Source organism: Thamnophis elegans, chromosome 1 (assembly GCF_009769535.1).
Source record: "Thamnophis elegans isolate rThaEle1 chromosome 1, rThaEle1.pri, whole genome shotgun sequence".
Taxonomy (NCBI): domain Eukaryota; kingdom Metazoa; phylum Chordata; class Lepidosauria; order Squamata; family Colubridae; genus Thamnophis; species Thamnophis elegans.
The window spans coordinates 86,794,235-86,815,939 of NC_045541.1; the positions used below are offsets into that span (position 1 = coordinate 86,794,235).

Here is a 21,705-nt window from a genome sequence, read left to right on the forward strand (position 1 = left end):
ATGAAACTAACGTGAGAGAATGCTATAAGATCTTACTGATTAAGATAATTAGAGTTATATATCAGTTCAGATTGGAACTATATACTATAAATGTTGGTGCCAAAGAATAAAACCAATAAAAGGCATAGACGTTGAGTGAATGCTAAAAAATGGTAAAGTGTAGGCTGGCATATGGGTGTGGTTTGCACTGGTTATTTTTACTTATTTATTAAATTTATATAGCTGCCCATTTCACTGCTGTGATTCTGGACAACTTACAAAGTTTATAATCCAAAACAACAATAAAAAATAAGTGTGAAAATCATTAAAACCAATAAAAGCTAAAAACTATTAAAACCATAACAACATAATCAGTGAGACCGCACCATTTATTTTTCTAATAGTACAATCACTTAGCAGACACTGCACCAATGTCTCCAACTACCTAGGCTAGATGGCAACAAGATTGGGACCAACCTTACCTTAGGGAAGATGATGGTTCCAAATGGTGGGCTCTAGAGCAGAAAAAGCTAATCTCTTGGGTCCCATCAAATAGCATTCCTTCATAGACAGGAGCCACAACATACCCTTTCTGCTAGATCTTGGTAGATGTACTTGGGGTATGGTGGTCCCTCAAATACCCTAGCCCCATGACCTATAAGACTTTACAGATCATCATCAGTACCTTGAACTCAGAAGCAAATTGGTAGTCAATGTAGCTTGTAGAGCAAAGGTATAATGTGCAATGATCTAGATGCACACATAATGGTCCATGCCATACATTTTGTACCAGGTGAAGCTTCTAGTTACCCTTCAAGGGCACCACCATGTAGGGTACATTACAATAATCCATACAGGAGGTGAACAAGAATGAGTGACTCAGTCTAGGGCCTTCTAGTCCAGTAATGGCCACAACTGACACACAACCCAAAGTTATACTCTTTTAGCTATGATTGCTACCTGCTCTTCAAAAAAGAGTTATGAGTCTAGAGGTTATCTAAAATTGTGACCATCGTAGTTCAATCTCATACCAGATAATTCACTTCATCCAAGGTCCTCTGAAGCTTATGTACAATCATCTTTCCAACAATCTTCTTTAAAAAGGGAAGATGGGATACTGGACAAAAATTGTAATGGCTTCTTGAGGAGGGGGAGAGAACCACTGCCTCTCACAAAGAATAATTTACCTAATTGTAAGTCACTTCCCAGCACGCTTTACCAATCCGGAGGGGCATGTGTGTAATAGGCATTGGCTGAGCTCACAGTCATGAGAACGCTATCTGCTTCTTTAGATGTAACAAGTTCAATTCCTTGGCAGGACTATACCTTTGCACCTCCATAGGAACTGAACTAAAGCTGGCATTTAATTGGGAATAAATCTGAGCAATTTTGTTCCACACAAAAAATCCTTTGCATAGCCCTGTAGATGCATTTCAGAGTCCCTTCTACTCAAGTGGGCTGTGGTCATCCTAAACAAAGCTGTCAGCTATCTGCAAATTATGTGGGTGGGTGAACGCGCATGAATGTTTACATCATGGAATTATACTTACTAGAGATAGAGAAGTTTGCGTCTGCTGGAGCAGTGGTTCTGGAAGCTGGGAGAGGTGAATACATTCAGGAATTTTAATTGTACCGCCATCTAGGTCTGCTATGATTACATCTAACTAGAAGACACAGAGATAGAAATAAACACTTTGTATGATCTTGAATATCATTAAACATAGATAGAATACTGAAATGTCCATAAACCAAACAATATTGAATATCCACTGAGAAATATGGAGTGGCTGAATTTATGTAAATATAAAATTCTGATATTAAATCAAATTTTGGTTGGAATTGTTAAAATATTCTGACTGATATCTAAAATGTTTGATTAACCAAGTTGTAAATATAGTCATTTTGCAGAGCAGATCTCACTGCAGTGCTAACTTTAGATAGCCCTTTTGTTAAAGAAAGGGCTCATATTTCCTCCTCGTATTTCAAGGACAGAGCAATATTAATACAGGTTTTTCCCCAATGATATTTTGGTCATTTTTCAAGTCAATTTTTGATTCTGCATGAAGTAGAAGAAACACAAATCGAGAAATAGGAGCCCTGGTGATAAAATCTACTTATTTATAAGTCTGGATCTAATTCACCATATAAACTGAACTTTTTTCCAAATAAATTTTTCAAATATCATCCAGTGTCACTGGTTCATCTCCCCCTTAAATAAGGGCTCCACTAGAATAACCACTACCAGACTTGCCTATTATTTATAAAACTCATTATTACTCAGTGCTACTCTTATACTGCTCGTAGAAAATTTCAGAAGCCATTCAAAATCAAAAGGCTGAGATACTGATCTTCGTAAATCACATTATGACTATAGTTTCCAAATGGGGTTTTCTCTTGTCAAAGTTTCTACTTTTTCCCCATTATATTCATTTTATATTTATCATATATGTAACAATTTCTTGATATTGTTTGTTACTAATACATTTGTATCACTTTGAAATTTTTACAGTTAAGGTTGCCATGTACTATTCCCCCCCCCACACACACACACATAATCTCTCTGGATTCACTAAGAATTCCTATATCAGAGAACTGGGTGGCATAGAAATGTAATCAATCAATGACTAATATAGCATTCGTAATGGGGCTTCTCATCCCATGAGAGCCAACCACATATGGCTGGTAGCAATTAGTTAAGATTTTGTGATGCACAGTATGCATGAAAGGAATGTAAGAGAATATCCCATTGTTGAGTAGAATTATTTATTTAATTTTAGATGAAGTTGTTATATCAGGCATAAAATCCAGTTTAATATACTCACAAGTTCATGAATATCATTACGGAAGATAGAATGTACGCCAATAATAAAAGGTGTTGGTGAACTTAGAACCTCCAAGAGTTGTGCAGGTAAAATTGGAATGTATGGGTAACTGTGAAGAAAAGAAAGGACAAATAATGCAGCCACTCTACTTTGTTAAACATGAAACTTTACATGCTTTCTACTATTTCCATTATATCAGCAAAAATATATTGGCTGGGTTTTATTTACTTTTTTAAAAAACATTTTCTTGTTTAATAAGTAGAGTGTTTACAAAAATAACTTAATTTTCTAGTTTCTGGTTAACAAAATATCATAAAATACATCTCACTGCATTTTTGTATCTAGAGTTTCCTCAACTGAATGACTGAAATATAATCTTTAAAATTAATGGTGTCTGAATACAAGATATGCAGACAACTACTGATTGAGGTAAAATACTTAAAATTAGATTTTTCCAAGAGAAACATTATTTATCTAAAAGTTACAGATAAGCAAGAACTGTAATCTACATTTAAACAAGAATAATTAGTTAAAATAGCTGAAACTGAGCTGTTTTTATCTGTACTTTGCTGGCAAGAACAAAATATATGTGAAATAGCTCTAAATACAGAAATTATTTCAATAGCTTAAAATATATTAAACAAAATGATTAATTTAAGCTTATCCAGGTAGGAAGAATTCTAAAATTGCATTCAGGTGGCACTTAGCAATATTCTCCCCCCTGCCTCCCTCCCCCTTCCTCCTAAGAACCTTTAATATACAATTTGAACACCATATCTAGAATTATGCCAATAACATGACCTCCATCACTTGTCAAAATATTTTATTGTAAAATAATGGGTAAATTATTACACACATAGGGAGTAACCATATTGCTTGAGGTGGTTTCAGTGGTCTTTGAGGTGCTGAAAACTCCAAAAGCTATGATTGAATACACATATTGAACTTGTGCATTTTACGATTTTTATGATAATCATGAATGGTTGAACTTGTCAATAGATCAATAAATTGGGCAGACAATATCCATGAGCTTGTTTCTTCTTTATAATGGGACAGGTGGCTTAGCTATTGGCAGTGGAATTGAACATTATGCTGTTGTAATTGGGTTTTGGATCTCACTTTTGCACACGACGCCTTTAGCATGTGTCACAAAATCAATAGCCTTAATTAAGGGCTTTTAATATTGGAAAAAGAAGCAGCCGGGCTACCTGGCACATCACACAGCTGGACTATACAGAAGGTTCAATCGTTTCAGAAATCAAATAACTATAGCAGCATTTATAACCTCTATAAAGTGAAGAACAGTATTAGATTTATACACTAGAAATCTGGTTTTAGTGGATAAACGATTTATTTAAAAAGACACTTGCAGCCCTCATATTGAAACTTAACATTTCTGTGAAGGCCCTTTGACTTGTATTTCAAATGAATTAAAATAAAACAAGTCAGATCGCAAAACATTGAGAGATATATGTGTGATGTATTATTTTGCAATATGTCTCTAAAAGTCCTAGATTTGGGCAGTCCTAAATGAAAAGGAATGGTAAATAAAAGATTTGACAAAATACTGGTCCACATTGATAAAGATTTTGTATACTCATTATAAAAACTTTACCTGTATTTGAGAGGAAACATTAAGGATTCTAATGCTCTACAGGCATCACTTAGTCTTTGGAAACTAGCAGAATGAAAGAGGACTTTGTTTTCTGTAAGGACTGCACAGAAGAGATTCAGCACATTTTGAATTCCTTAAAAAAAGATACACAAGTTTTAAAATATATAGACTTATTGCAATAACAAAAGAATGACAGTTATGATGTATTAATTGACTATTATTGGAATTACTTTAGAAAAATATGTGATAATATTCTGTGTTTTGGAGATCTTATTTCTGAGTTCTTTCATTTGTTCTTTGACATGTCAAGAGCCAAGGTGGCGCAGTGGTTAAATGCAGCACTGCAGGCTACTGCTAGATCAGCAGGTCAGCGGTTCAAATCTCACCGGCTCAGGGTTGACTCAGCCTTCCATCCTTCCGAGGTGGGTAAAATGAGGACCCAGATTGTTGGGGGCAATATGCTGACTCTCTGTAAACCGCTTAGAGAGGCCTGAAAGGCTTATGAAGTGGTATATAAGTCTACTGCTATTGCTATTGCTATGTCTGCATTATACTATTATTATTTCCATATTACAATATGACATAGAAATTGGATATCTTTCAGTATATTTGATCCCATTTTCCAACATTGCTCAATAATTACTTCAAATGTGTTTTGTTCTGTTATTTATTAATCTAAAAGCCATTTAAGTGGTTATTGTAGTTTATCGAACAAGTATTAACAGCACAATCTTATAGAGTAGCTCAATCTTACAAAATCAGAATTCCAAACAAATTAGGCTGCTCTTGTGAGGAAAAAGTATCTCTGAGCTTATCTGAAAAACTTACATTAATAATTATGAGTTTGAAAAAAATCCAACATACTTTCTACAAAGAGACTGAAGATTAGCTGGTTGAAAAATCTAACAAGCTTTTTCATTAATTGTGATTGTCTAATGAATCAGACACCAGTAAAAATAGAGCAAAAGAACTGCCAAAACTTTTCTAAGAATTTATAATTCTGATGCCACCCTTTAAAATTAAAACAATTTTAGATATTAAATGAATTTTGTCTCAATTTAAGACCTTTCTTGCCACAATGGTTAAGTGAAATACTGCAGTTGTTAAGTTAGTAACATTTTTGTTAGATGAATCTGGTTTCCCTATTGACCTTGCTTGTCAGAAGGTCACAAAACATGATCAATGACCCCAGGACATTGCAACTGCCATAAATACATATCCATATTTGGATCATGTGACTACAGGGTGCTGCAATGGTCGTGTGTGAAAACAGTCACTTTTTTCAGTGCTGTGTAACTTCAAGTGGTGACTAAACAAATAGTTGTTAAGCTGAGGACTACCTGTAGCTCTGAGCAGGTTTTTCAAAGGTAAAGGTAATGAATGTAATGCTACTAGGTATGGACTGCAAATATCTGGATGACATTAAATGACTACAGGAAGAACTACCCCTTTGCTACTATCTAGTGGTTACCTGGAATATTTTCAGCCTTGTGTTAGAGGCTATAGTGTCTCCTTCATCTCCGAGGAATGCCACTATCCCAATCCTATATATTTTCAAATCATTTCTCTTTGCTAAGTGTATGAGGAAATGAATTCTTTTTTATTTTGAGGATAATTCATAAGGTAGAGCTCTAGTATTTTTTTCAACCAAGCAGGAATTGATACAGAGGCCACTGCAGGGATGACAGCACAAAATGGTAGTTGTAATTAAATTCCCCTTTTTAGGTGTGTACAACAAAAAATTTAAAAGGTGGGGCTTTAATTGCCAAATGACACCTGCCATTTTGACATTGCTGGTTGCCCTGCCCTGTGAATGCTAAATTTCTAAAATTCATATTTTCCGCTATTCTGTTATCTGAATGAATTCATATTGAAGCCCAGAGTTTCTGGATTTAGCTATTTAACTCTAATTGTTATTGGGTTGATTATGTAACACTGGCTGATAACTGAAATAAAGATTTGATGCATGATTCCATCACTAGTGACCATCCATAATGCTGACACTGAGAGAATATATAAAACTCAATTAGTATAATACTTAAATAAGATTAAGTAAACAGTATAAAAAACTAAATGTATTGAGCTAGAAAGAAAGGCCTCATCTGAATCAACTTTCTGTTACAATATAAAAGCTGTTTGTCACTTCTTCCTTCTGTTATTTTCACTTCCCCCCAAATAGTGGAAAAGGATATATATATAGGAAACAAAATAAGAACAATTTTCACTAATAATCCTCCAAACACTTCCATTTTTTAAAAAATAATTATTTACATACTTCTGTTTCTCCAACTTTGTGTGTGTCTATTTATTACTGTGTTTCATTCCCTATTATTATCATATATCTCATGTGGTACCATGTTTCCCTGAAAAATAAGATCTCCCCAGATAATAAGCCCAATCAGGCTTTTGAGCACATGCACTAAAATAAGCCCTCCTTGAAAATAAGGTCTTCCTGAAAATATTGCAACACAGCAGCAGCCATGGGGTGACCACACTCACCACCTCCTGCACCTCAAAAATAATATCTCCCTGAAAATAAGGCCAAGTGCTTATTTTGGGGGTCAAAAGAAAATAAGACCCTTAGTTTTGGGAAAACATAGTACTACTTCTTTTAACCATTCTGTTCCCATTACATTAGCCAAATCTTGTAATTGATAAATAAATGTTATCTCCTAATGGTCAAATTTTTCCTCTCTCCCCCATGGACATTTTTAATTATATTTGAAATCTTAATGAAGTCAAGTATGATATTACTCTAAAACCAACTATGTTTACTGCTACTTCTTTTTTGCAACTACTAGTAATACAGTATTTAGTTCTTGTGCTAATTAACACATACTTGGGAAAATTTAGAAGCTTTACCACCAATTTTGTTGTATTTAAGTACAATGACAATAAAGATTATACTTATACTTCAACAGTGGATTTCAAATAAAGGGGAAAAAATCCATCTCCTTCAAATTTGCAATGCTTCTAGAATAACATTAGCCAGTTCTCATATTTTCCTGAAAAATCTTATCCAAATCTTTCTATATCCTTACTTCAACTTATTTACAAAGGTTTGAAGTGTAAACAACAGATATTCAAGAACACGTCTCTTAAATTTCATTTCATTTCATTTATTTGACATTTATAGGCCGCCCTTTTCCCTGAGGGGACTCAGGGCGGCTTACAATTTATAGGAAGGGAGTGCAAGACAAAACACAAAAAGAAAATGTGGAATATAATAAAATAAAACAATAAAACACAACATTCATTCAGCATTCGGGTGGGGCGAGATTAGGGTCTTATCCCCAGGCCTGGCGGGATAGCCAGATCTTGAGGGCTGTGCGGAAGGTCTGGACGGTGGTGAGGGTACGAATCTCCACGGGGAGATCGTTCCAAAGCGTCGGAGCTGCTACTGAGAAGGCTCTCCTCCGCGTAGTCGCCAGTCGGCACTGACTGGCGGATGGAATTCGGAGGAGGCCTACTCTATGCGATCTGATGGGACGAAGGGAGGTAATCGGCAGAAGGCGGTCTCTCAAATAGTCAGATCCACTACCATGGAGGGCTTTATGAATGGTAAGTAGCACCTTGAAGCGCACCCGGAGATCAACAGGTAGCCAGCGCAGCTCACGGAGGATCGGTGTTATGTGGGCGAACCGAGGTGCGCCCACGATCACTCGCGCGGCCGCATTCTGGACTAGCTGAAGTCGCCGGATGCTCTTCAAGGGCAGCCCCATGTAGAGCACATTGCAGTATTCCAGCCTAGAGATCACAAGGGCTCGAGTGACTGTTGTGAGGGCGTCCCGATTCAGGTAGGGCCACAACTGGCGTACCAGGCGAACCTGGGCAAATGCCCCCCTGGTCACAGCTGACAAATGATGGTCAAAAGTCTGCTGTGGGTCCAGGAGGACTCCCAAGTTGCGGACCCTATCTGAGGGGTGTAAATTTTGACCCCCCAGCCTGAGTGATGGAACGCTGGCCAAATTGTTGGGAGGGAAACACAACAGCCACTCGGTCTTGTCTGGGTTGAGTACCAGTTTGTTAGCTCTCATCCAGTTCTTAACGGCTTCAAGACCCCGGTTCATCATGTCCACCGCTTCATTGAGTTGGCACGGGGTGGACAGATACAACTGTGTGTCATCCGCGTATTGGTGGTATTTTATCCCGTGCTTCCGAATGATCTCGCCCAGCGGTTTCATGTATATGTTAAATAGTAGGGGGGATAAGACCGAGCCCTGCGGCACCCCATAAGTAAGGGGCCTCGGGGACGATCTCTGCCCCCCCACCAACACCGACTGCGACCTGTCCAAGAGGTAGGAGGAGAACCACTGCAAAACAGTGCCTCCCACTCCCACCTCCCGCAGTCGTCGCAGAAGGATACCATGGTTGATGGTATCGAAAGCCGCTGAGAGGTCAAGGAGAACCAGGATGGACGCATGGCCTCCATCTCTGGCTCTCCAGAGATCATCGGTCAATGCGACCAAAGCGGTTTCTGTGCTGTAACCGGGCCTGAAGCCGGACTGGAAGGGGTCAAGGTAACTAGCTTCCTCCAAGGTACGCTGAAGCTGGAAGGCCACCACCTTCTCAACAACCTTCCCAACGAAGGGAAGGTTGGAGACTGGACGGTAGTTATTAAGAACAGCTGGATCCAAGGATGGTTTCTTCAGGAGGGGTCTCACCACCGCCGCTTTAAGTGTGGCAGGGAAGTGCCCCTCCCGAAGGGAGGCGGTAACGACCGCATGGATCCAGCCTCGTGTCACCTCACTGCTGTTGGCAACCAGCCAGGAGGGACACGGGTCCAGTATACAGGTGGAGGCACTCACAGCTCGCATAGCCTTGTCCACATCCCCAGAGGCAACATCCTGAAACTCAACCCAGAGATGGTCTGCCAAGTTATCCCCCTGTGTCTCGGCTGGATCTGCAGGGGTGGAGTCCAAGTCCGACCGAAACCGAGCAACTTTGTCCGCCAAGAACTGGACATACTCCTCAGCCTTACCCTGTAAGGGGTCCCCTGCCTCCCTCCTATTTAGGAGGGAGCGGGTTATCCTAAACAGGGCGGCTGGGTGGGACTCGGCGGACGCAACCAAGGTGGCAATATGTGTTCTTTTAGTTGTCCTTAATGCCCTGATATATTCCTTGGTGCATGCTGTCAAAAGTGCTCGGTTCGATTCGGACCTATCGTACCTCCACAAGTGCTCTAGGCGTCTCCTCCGGCGCTTCATCTCCCGGAGCTCCTCAGTGAACCAAGGAGGCCTCCGGGATCCACCGACCCGGAGGGGCCATAGTGGCGCAATCCGGTCAAGAGACTCTGATGCTGCCGAGTGCCAGGCAGCAACCAGAGTCTCCACCGAACTGTGGGCGAGAGTATCAGGAATAACCCCAAGCTCCGTCTGGAACCTCAAGGGGTCCATAAGTCGCTTGGGGCGGAACCACCTGGTCGGTTCCTCCTCCCTACGGTGGGGGTTTGGCCTCCGGAAGTCTAGCCTCAGTAGGCAGTGGTCTGACCACGACAGGGGTATGATCTCATTACCCCTCAGACCAAGATCACAAGTCCACTGCTCCGAGAGGAATACGAGGTCGAGTATGTGACCCGCTGAGTGGGTTGGGCCTCGAATTACCTGGGTCAAGCCCATGGCTGTCATGGAGGCCATGAACTCCTGCGCTCCATCAGAGTGTTCACCGAGCAAAGGCAAATTGAAGTCCCCCAGAACCATGAGCCTAGGGAACTCAATTGCTAGCTCGGCTACCGACTCGAGGAGCGAGGGGAGGGCTGCTGCAACGCAGTTGGGAGGCAGGTACGTTAGCAGCAGACCCACTTGACCCTTGAGGTCCAACTTCACCAGTAGGGACTCACACCCGACAAGCTCCGGAGCAGGGATCCTACGAGGTGCTAAAGACTCCCGGACAACAATAGCCACACCGCCACCCCTTCCCTGGGCTCTCGGCTGATGAAGCACCTGAAATCCGTCTGGGCACATCTCTACGAGGGGGACTCCTCCCTCCGTGCCCAGCCATGTCTCAGTAATACATGCCAGGTCTGCCCTCTCGTCTAAAATTAAGTCCCGGACGAGGGGAGCCTTGTGAACAACAGACCTGGCATTTAGCGACAGCAGCCTGAGACCAGGGTCCCGATTACTCGCGCCATCTGACCTTGGAGTGGGACTCATAGGGCCGGAAGGAGGGATCTCTGTGATGTAGCGAGCCCTCCTTCCCCAGTAATGGCCAGCCCTAAAGTCCCCGCCATATCTGCCTCTCCCTGTTATGACCACAATGCTCTGACCCTCTCCCGTGGCCGTAGTCCCCCCCGACCACCCCGGTGACCCCCGCATATATAAATAGCTGATAACTTAGGAAGCAAGGAGAGTTTTAGCTCCAAATTCATTTTTTACCCTAAGACACTCTGAACACTACCATCAGCTAGCTCATGTGATAATTATTCCCAGCGTTCTTTATAATCAATCTGCATTCTCTCCACCACTGTCCTCCCTCTCAACAGACTGAAAGCTTATTCAGACAGCACTGTCTCTACACTTGCAAGTCTAGAACTCAGACAGCACCTCTGGCCAATCGTTCAATCTGTGCCATGAACAGCAAATATGGGATGCCAGCAGAATAATGTTTGAGGACTTTTTGAGGAGCCAGTGGTCTGAGTTTGGGATTTGGGTTTGAAGACTTCACAGATGAGAAGTGTGCATTCATTCTCTCTAGTGAGAAAATAAGCACAAATTAATACTCAATGAGCTGCCTGGAATATGAATCTGTTTATTGCTGAAATAAGGAAATAAAAGAAGACTGTTGTCCAAGGATATTAAACAACTGCAGTTTTTATAACTACACATCATATCAAGACTAGGCAATGTGTGTCCATCAACAGAGGCAAGGGGAAATGATTACACAGTAAAACTCAATTTTTAAAATTAGTCTACACCAGCTGTGAATCTTCTTCACAAATCTGTCTTGTATTTATTTAATCAAAGTATATTTAACATATGTTTTCAACCCAATATATCAACGTTCATACAGATTTTCTCCATCTAAACAGGACTTCTTCTTTACTTCCTCTTTTATCACTTTGGATGTCAAAGTTCTGGCTCTTGCACTTCTGGTGGCCTCAACCATTGTCAATAGATGTTGTTTCTCCACCTTCTTCTTGGTCTGCCTTGTATTCTTTGACCTTCTCTTCTTTTTGTATATGCCTCTAAATAATATTCTATTATTCCTGATATTCAATGTGAATTTAGATAAAGTGAGATTCTTTGCTTTGATTGGGACTTAATTAGAAGTGACAGATATTTACATCTCTAATATTTAACAAAACCATACAACTTTATATCCAATTATGATAAATAGGTCACACATGATACTACTCGGGGCTTGCTAATATCAGCAAGTATAAAGCCAAAAATCAAAGCTTTAGCACCTGCTTTAAAAAATTTTTTTTAAGACTGTCAGAAAAGTGCACAAAGCTATGTTTAACTCCAAAAGTTGAAACAGTTGGAGGATAAAATAAAATTTATTTCAATCAGTAAGTAAAAGAAATAAGTAATAACAACAGTTTACTTTAGGTGATGTAAAAATATGAAAGAAGTAAAATAAAATGCCCTCTTCAACTTCTGAAAAATAATCAGTTGCAATGTCAACTTCTAAAGACAGATCTTCATGCTTGCAGAACTATATTTGTTGTCACCTTGAACTTCAAAACACATCTGTGATACTGACTAGCCAAGGGCACAAACAGACCAGACAATGCTAAAACAAACAAACAATATATCTAGTGTTCATTATTACAGATTAAGCTTCCATAGTCAAGCATGCTTCCTGTTGAACATTATCCATATGTTAGAAAAAAAAATTGACAGAAGCTTCCTGACTAATTTTTTTTACTGTTTTTAAAGATTTGAAAAGGTAAGTAATTTGCACTGAAATATCTGACTTCCTACATTTTTTTTAAAAAAAATGTAATCAATCATCCTGTTTCCTGTTGTTCTAAAAATGATTTACAAGCTACACATAGACACTCACGTACATACTGCATTGTTTAAAGTGTTACCATATTAGCACAAAAAGAATTATAGAATTTTCCGGAATTGCCACATGATGAAACAGAAAACAGGCATGCACAATTTTTGATTCCAATTATCAGTAATTTAGTAAGACTAATTCACAAATATGAGTAAGCAGTTATCAGAATTTTTTTTCTGAATTATTCTAGAAAGAGATGCAAGCAGCATTTTAATCAGAAGGGAAATCAGATTCACTAAAGAAATAAAATATACAGCCTTCTAAAACTACATTTAGAGAACTTTGATGTATCTTGCCTAATAAAGATTTGGGCATTTTATGCTTAGCAAAATAAAAAATAAATTATTATGTTTAGTAACGAAGAATAAATTTCACAAACTGTGGATTTATTTTTGAAGAGTGTATAATTAACATATGATTCAAATCAAACTAGAATCTCAAAGCGAGAGTTTGGGTTTCCTAAATGGAGAAAAAAAAATTAAAATATAGAATTGTAGAATATATATTTGTCCAACAGGAGTACATGCCGAAGAATAAGATGCACTGCATGAGGCTTTCTTTATAGAAAACTTCAAATTTTGATCCATCTAGCTTTTAAGGCTAATTGCAAGCAAGGAAATTAGAACATGCAACATCTATATTGTACTACTTAACAATTCTAAGCCAACTCAAAAAGCCGTTATTAAAGTTTGAAGTTGTTAAAAACTGGGACCAATTTATTTTAAGGATTGTGTTAAAAAGTATGGTTTGTATTTTAATATCAGAAAGTGGGATAAAATGAGTCTGGTCATCTGTATCTCGAATCCTGGGTTTGTTTGATGATCCATTTGGTTTTTTTTATTGTCCATGTTATTCTTAAGAGTCTTGTCTAACACCAATGTTCAAAAGTGTCGATAGTCCTTCTATCCTGCTTCTTCAAAGTCCAATTTTTGGTTCTATAGAGTGTTACAGGGAATACCAATTTGCAGAATTCTAATCTTTGTAGATATAATGACATCCAAATACCTTTTCTAAGGCCTTTATGGCTGCTCTACCAATTGCTAGTCTTTGGTGTATTTCTTGATTGCTTATTTCTTGACTGTTAATGGTTGAGCTTAAAAGGCAGAAGCTAAGGATTCAGATTCTTAGTAGTACAGATTCTTCCTTCACTTTTAAAACCATGCTCTTCCAATCCAGTTTCATAAATATAGCTTGAATAAATAAGAGAGGGTACTCAGCCTTGTTTTATTCCTTTGCCAATCTGAACCTATCTGTTTGGTATGTGCTGTGGCTTCCTGATCCATATATGGAAGAATGAAGTACCTACTTTTTTAGTATTCTTTGTCTATCTTAATTATCCAGTGTGCATCAGCAATAATAATACTTATGTTTCCATCTCTCTTCTAAAGTCAGCTTAAACAACTGACATCTCTTTTTCCATGTAGGGATCTACATGCATTGCATTGCAATCTACATTGCATTGCATAATCCTAAGCAATTTTTTCTAGCAATTGAAATTGTGCTAAATATTGTATAATTTACATACTGTTAAGTCTTTTTTTTGTATTTGAAAAAAAGACTTCCAATCCCATCATCTACTATTTCATAAATATTATTTAATACATGAAACAGATATGCAAGGTCCTCTGGATTTATGATATAATATGCTGGTAATATTTTCGTGTCTATCTAAATCCAAGGAAAAAATTCAAGTTCATTATTACAGTTTGATGACAGTGTACAAACTGAAGGTTAATCCAGAAAATACCAGCAAATATTGTTTATTGCTATATTCCCAACACAATTAAAAGTGCTAAACATTTTTGGCATGGGATGGGATCATCCAAATAAATAAATTACACATTATATCCTATCCCAGTTTAAAACATTTGCAGAGGACGTTTTGTCTTGCCAACATCTTAAGTGCAACTATTAGGACATGACAGGGGGCCCTCTGAGTGGCTAACTCCAAGATGTGGAAATCTGCATTTTTCTTATATGTCATTTTCATTCATTAGAGCCATGATGGAGCAATGTAGTACTGCAGGCTAATTCTGCTGACTACAGACTGACAGCAGTTTGCAGTTCGATTCTAAGGGCGCCAAGAATGACTCAGCCTTCTATCCTTCTGAGGTCGATAAAATGAGGGCCCATATTGTTGGGGGACAATATGCTGACTCTGTAAATCGCTTAGAGAGGACTGTAAAGCATTGTAAAGCACTATAAAGCAGTATATAAGTCTAAGTGCTATTGCTATACAAGCAGTTCCTTAGGCTGACTGGTTTGGATAAAGGTAAATAGTATAGCTTTATATTTAAGAACTTCATTGTTTGGATTATATTTTTTACTGTGCACATTACTGCAATTATATTACAATTATTTTTTTGCAACTATTTTTTACAGAGTACATTACTGCAGTTATATTGCAATTATTTTACGTGATCTTGAGCAGTGTTTGATGGAAAGTAGAATGCAGGTATAATAAGTCACAATGCACATGTTACAGCAATATACTATTTTATTAATTGAAGATCTGCACCCATATGTGTTATATATCAATAATTTATATATCAATATTTATAATTAGAAATGTAAAATAAGACTAAAAAAGCAATGTGTAACCAAAAGCTTAGCAATAAGAACACTGAAATACTATCCTGAAGAAATTCTGACTTGTAATACTATATTTAGTTTTTAGTATGTAGCAGAAAAGTATTGCTAACACAAGGAGCCTTTACAGCATATAATTTTGGAATAACCTGGAAAAATTCACAAATAAGGCAGTAATTTCAGGAAATAAAACAACATTATTCTAATTAGAATTTTAAAAAATAGATAGGGGAAAACCAGTTTCTGTCACATGAGAAATAATGTATATGGATTTAGATATTTAATATTTTGACAAAATTATCAAACAGTAAATAGCAACTGATTTCTTGTTTTACCCATGTGTAATAACACTGACCATATATCTAAATAGAAATGGCCAATTTAATAGACCAAAATATGATAAAAGTATTTCACCATATTAAATTTCCAGGGATAAGCAGAAGCCTGGACAACTGATCATTCAGTGCATATAGAGAATAGAATTTATTTTCATATGAAGAGTATTTTTTGTTTCCTATTATACAAAATCTGATATTCTAAAAGCAGAATCTTGGCAGATATAATACTTAATCATGTATGTAGTTTCAGGTTGTTTGTTTTAGCTTTTTCATTTGTTTATTTTGGATGCTATTGACTTGTTTAATGCTTTGTAATTGGTTACCAGGATAATTAAGTCTTCAAATTCCAAAGGAATAGATCATTATTTGGCAATCTACACTTAAAATAGGTCAGTGTAAGGTCAACATTCTGTAGTAAATGCTTTATTGTATGCTGTAAGACATAAACGGTGATATACCAGTAGCTTTGATCATAACATTCTAGGACAATTAAGAGTGAAATATAAAACTCTTGATATGTCAGGTATTATAATTCTGAGTGCAATAAAATTTCTCATTGTTACAGTTAATTGTGAATGTGTTGGGAGTTCCATTGTTTTGCATGCAATAAAACTTATTTTTTAAAGGTAATTATATAGTTCGTGGCAGTAATTAATTCATTGAAATTCAGAATGTTAAATTATTCAAAACTATTTTAGAAATTAAACTCTCAATTTCAAAAAATTCATAATCTTTTATTATTGTCCAGTAACTGCAACTTCATATCAGTAATCCTGAAACTGCAAATTCACAGCCATAATCTTCAATAATTAATTGTACTATTTTTGTTCCTTGCATGGAATCAACTGTTAACCTTGCAATATTTTCAGACTACAACAGCTTCTGCTAAATTTGGAATATTTGCAAGGGTCAGATTCTTCATTCCATTCCAATCTTCATCTTCCTGATTTAAAATGCCAAGACAATGAACTTTATTTAGAAGCCAGCTACATGAATCCTGTTTTTGCAAAGATGTTTTCTAAAGCTGGTGTTTAACACATATTAAAATACAACATACTTTGTATCATTTTATTCTAATATAATTTCTTTTACAAGAAAAACATTTGAAATTAAGTAGCCCTCATTCTTAAGGGAATAAATCAATCATTGGTTGATAAGGAACTTTTCAAAATTGTTCCAACATTGGGTATAAATTATATTTTCTTAAGGGTTGACCAGTATTTTTAATAGCAATGCATAACAGCAAATGATAGATGCATATTTGCCTGATTAAACATGATTGCTTAATTTCAACATTTTCAATTAAGACTGGGTTGTATGACATGAGTTATGTTTGTATTTTAAGATACCAACAAGATGTTTAAAATATTAATAAACCACACACTTTCAAAATAATGTGTTTTAAAAAAACCACAACCCTACTCTTTGTTTATACAGTACTTAAACAATGTTTGGAGAAAAAACCAGATCAAGAATTCACAATTAAAATCAATTAACACTAATTAGAACTCTTTCAATTATAAGCCAGAGTAAACAAGTAAGACATCACTGCCTCTTTGGAGACTGTAATCATATGGTTTGGTAGATATCAATTAGAACAAAGTCCACAAATCAGATATTATTACCACTACTGCTTACCAGTATACAAATAAAGCCTCTATACAGATGGTGCTTGGTTAATGACCACTTATTCAATGACTCTTCAAATTTATGATGAACAAGTACTACTTATGACTGATATTCAAAGTTCCAACTCTCACAATTCCCCTGCAGTCATATGATTGCAATAGGAGTATTGGCATCTGGCCCAGATTTCTGACTTTTGCAGTGTCCCGTGGCCACATGATTGTGATTTATGACCTTCCTGCTGGCTTCCCTCAAGCCAAGTCAATAAGAAAGCCAGCAGAGAGATGACAATCATGGTCATGTGAGTTACTCATTTAATGACCAGCAATGATTTGCTTAACAATGGTAATCAGGGATTGCTGGTTGATAGCAAAACCAAGTGGTGCTATCACATAAATGTGCATTTTCTGACCACATTGCTTAGTAATAGACATTCCGATCCCAAATAGTGTCGTTAAGCAAGGACCTCCAGTACTAACTTCTATAAGCACATACAAATTGTTTATGTAGAAAACATAACATAAATTTCATATAACTAAAGCACAGCTAATGAAAAGAAGAATCTTTATACATGATATTGTTCACTCACATGTAATCTAAGTAGATATTTTTCATTTCAGAAACAGCACTGTCCTATCCAGTAACAAAGAAAACAGTTTTCCTACATATAGCACCTCTGTCTTATTTGGGTTCAGTTCTACCATCCATTATTCTATAAATCTTTCAGTAAAATAATGTATCTGTTTCCATTCCAAACCTGAGACTCAAACAAAATTGTCTTGCATAATACAAATAGAACTTCTCTTTTAGTAGTCTTTCCCTAAGTAACTACAATATCCTTCCTTTACCTGATCACTGCTAAAAGCTATTTAAATATTTAAATATATTCAATTCCTAAAGGAAACAAGATTTTAAGCCATTTATCAAGAATACATATCCAAGAAGTCAAAAGCAGCTTTTGATATTGCTTAAGATCAGATATCAACATTTGGCAGCAAAAAAAAAAAAGTAACTGGAAGTGCAATCTTGAGAGGTTTTTTTTAAAAACAACAACAACAAATAAAATAGATGTTTTATACCTTCATCTTTAATACTCTTCAAACCCTTGAGAAGGCTAATAAAGTTCAACTGAAATTCCATTTGGTGGCATCAATATGTCATTGCCATACAATTGAAGCCATAGGTAACTGAATTTAATACATGAAGATAAACAATAGCCAAGAAATATTATCTAGTCCTGTTATAACCTACAGCACTTATACACCAGTTAGATTAATCAAGGAACCTGTATTTTGGTGTTCTTAATAGAGACAGAGTTATTATTTATTATAGGTTAGTCTGATAGCTATTCTTATCTCTGAAAAATAGGCTTGTTAATCTATGAGAAAACCAAATTTATTCAATCAATAGTTCTCCTGTGTTATTTTTATGATCTTTTCAAACAGAAGTAATTAACAGTTACTGAAACTATTCAAATTAAAATTATTCCTGAACTGACTGAAATAAAGGTTAAAAATAGGTGACTTGGCTTTCATTGTTTCAGTGAAGCCTTCAGAACTCTAATAGTATCATTAAAATAAAACAAAATAAAATAAAGAAACATTGTAAGTCTTGACAAGCCTCTCTTACTTTTATTACAAATAGGTATTTTAAAATGTAGGGATTTTTAAGTTTGCATTTCATACATCTACTTTATGAAATAAGAAAAATTCAAACTATTTTTGAACTACTGACAAGAAATGTAAACTGTGCTCTGGATGTTTCTTCCTTTCTTTTTTTTAGAAACAATGCATTCTGTATGATGTAGAAAGAACCTCCCGTAATTTCTTACCAAAAGTGAGGAAAGGAAGATGAGTGAGTTACATACTGATATTGCACAATGTCTCTGTAAATTATAAAATTATTTTGCAAATGTTAGTTATTTTACATTTAGTACAAAGACAAGAACAATTTATTAAAAATAGCTTGCATTTGTACCAATACAATTATATTTATACTTTTGAAAAAAATACTATGTTTCCCCAAAAATACGACCTGTCCTGAAACTAATGCCTTGCCCCATTTTTCGCATGGGCAAAAATATAAGCCTATTCCTGAAAATAAGCCCCCTGGACAACCCCCCCTCTGCTCACCGACCTAGCAGTATCCCGAAGGCGCCAAGCCGCGGGAGCTGGCCCCCCCGGAAAGGCATTCACATTGCTTGGCGCCTTTGGGATATCGCTAGGTTGGGGAGTGGTGTTCTGCCTGGCCGGAGGGTGAAGTTTCCATGCAGCTGCTCCCTTGTGAGTGGACTCCCAAACAGCTAGGCACAGCCTCAGGGGTGAAGCAGCCATGAGGTGACCACGCTCATGAGCAGCTGCCCAGCAAACCCCCTCTCCAGCTGGGAAGAGCACCATTCACTGACCTAGGGTCACAAGCCACGTGGTGCTCTGCCTGCCCCCCCAGCTCCCGCAGCTTGGCACATTAGGGATACCCCCTAGATCAGTGCATGGAGCTCTGCCTGGCTGGAGAGGGGGTTGTGCGAGCACCTGTTCCGCCCCCAGCAGGCATGCCTCCCAGCCTCACCATGCCCTGGCCCAGCCGCCACCGTGCTCCGAGCATAACTTCTTTTTTGGTTTCCAAACTCCAAAACTAGGCTGCCGAGTCTTTCAGCAGTGGCTGCTCTAGTAGTACACTCTATGGTTGTGGGCCGGCTGCCGGACAGAGAGTCTTCTGGACAGAGAGTCTTCCAGCAGCCAGCCCACAACCATAGAGTGCATTCCTAGAGCGGCTGCTGCTGGAAGACTCGGCAGCCGAGTTTTGGAGTTTGGATGCTGGAGAAGAAGTTATGCTCGGAGTGCGGTGGTGGCAGTGGCACCCTGGCCCTGCAGGGAGAGTTGGGGTCAGGGCATGGTGAGGCTGGAAGGCATGCTTGCTGGGGGCGGAACAGGCGCTCGTGCAACCTCCTTCTCCAGCCGGGCAGAGCTCCATGCACTGACCTAGGGTATATCCCAAATGTGCCAAGCCGCAGGAGCTGGGGAGCAGGCAGAGCACCATGTGCCTTGGCTGTGTCCGGCTCTTCGGGAGCCTGCTCGCATGGGAGAAACTTCCCAGCAACCCCAAAACAATAAGCCCTCCCCCTATAATAAGCCCAGGACCATATTTCGTGGGGCAAAAGAAAATAAGAGCCTGTCTTATTTTGGGAGAAACACGGTATTATACAATTATTTTCGCACAAGTGTTACTTTCTGTGTGACATACTAAAATACATATAAAAAGGTTGCCTTTCTATTCGACTGCTTGCAATTAAAAGCAGGAATTGTTGCCTTAGCATGGAATTCTTTGTTAGTGGTCATTCTTGGCTGAAGCAGAGATTACTTTACACTGGAATTCCCTTCCTTAACAGATGTGAATTCATGAATGTGTGATTCCAATAAATTATTTTGTAATAGGTCATAATTCAGAACCAAGGAACAACAGGATGAAAAGTAAACCTTCACTATTCCATCCTTAATTTTCCAACCATTTATCTGCCCACAGACAATAGTTAAATAAAAATGATGTTAAAAGTACGGAAGGAAGGCTTAGTGATTCACTGTTATTTTTTTTTACATAAACAAGTTTTGCTACATTAATGTTTGAACTGAATTACATGTAACAGCTAAAGTGACTTACAATAAGGTAGTCCTCAGCTTACCATTGTAATAGAGCCTAATCATTATGGTTGTAAGTCTGACAGCTTATTTTACAATCTTTTTTGTGACAATTGTTAAGCCATTCACCATGATCATTATGTGAATCCATGGTAGTTAATTGAATACCACAGGTGTTAAGTGACCTCATTGTTCGCTATGGCGTTTTTGCTGAAAATTGCAAGTAAATACCAAGTTTTGGCAAAAATGTAGAAAATCAGAATCAGGTGATCATGGATGCTGTAAACAGCCATATATGCGGGTTAGTCTTAAATGTGGTTACTAGAAGTACTCATACGTACTAAATCATAAATACTATTTTTTGTGGGCATGGATGAGGGGTGAAAGAATCTACTGTAACTCTGAATGGTGACTAAATCGTAAGTCAAGAACTATCAGTAGGATATTTGCTGCTGTGTTTTTAGCCTGTTCATTTTCATAAAAGTAAATTCAGGATGATAAATTTTTAATAGTGAATATTGAGGACAACATAAATATATAAAACAACTTTAACAATCTAAAAAAACAATAATGCAGGTAAAAATTTTCAAATAGTCAAGGGTTAAGAATTTTTAGCGAAACCTTCTAAAATCAAGTTTTCACACTCTGGAAAGTTGCATAATCAAGAGGGTGGAAATTTGAAATAATGTTCCAAATGAAGACCACCTGGGGTAGTCTTAATATGTGGAAGGACTTGTGGATCAAGGAATCATCTATGTTGAGTTTCCAAGGTCAGAGCCACCCCAAGCCCCGGAATCTCATGCAGCTGACAGCAGTTTGTTTGTCTGATTGTGAGCCACCTGGGATTGTCTGCTGGCTTCCCCATTGGGTTTTCTTGTTAAAAGCTGGCAGGAAGTTGTGAAGAGGTTCTCCATGATGGCAATGGAAAGTATGAGGAGTGCTGTCACATTACTTCGTGTTTTACAACTGCATTGTTAGGAACTAAAATTCTAATCCCAATTTCTGCCATTAATTGAGGACCACCTATATATTCACTGTAACATTTGAAACCAATCCATAACAAAAGTAGAACTACAGATTGGTAATGACATAGCATA

At 37.7% G+C, this 21,705-nt stretch overlaps 1 protein-coding gene across 2 annotated transcripts in view; it reads right to left on the reverse strand.

Moving 5' to 3' along the window:
- Positions 1-21,705, reverse strand: part of SBF2 (SET binding factor 2) — a 221,720-nt gene that overhangs the window by 93,597 nt on the left and 106,418 nt on the right. For both annotated transcript variants that reach the window (XM_032223265.1, XM_032223258.1), the window contains exons 7-9: positions 4,417-4,549; positions 2,802-2,910; positions 1,530-1,643 (exon numbers count right to left, since the gene is read on the reverse strand). In XM_032223265.1, the coding sequence (XP_032079156.1) occupies positions 1,530-1,643; positions 2,802-2,910; positions 4,417-4,549 (356 nt within the window). The remainder of the gene's footprint in view (positions 1-1,529; positions 1,644-2,801; positions 2,911-4,416; positions 4,550-21,705) is intronic.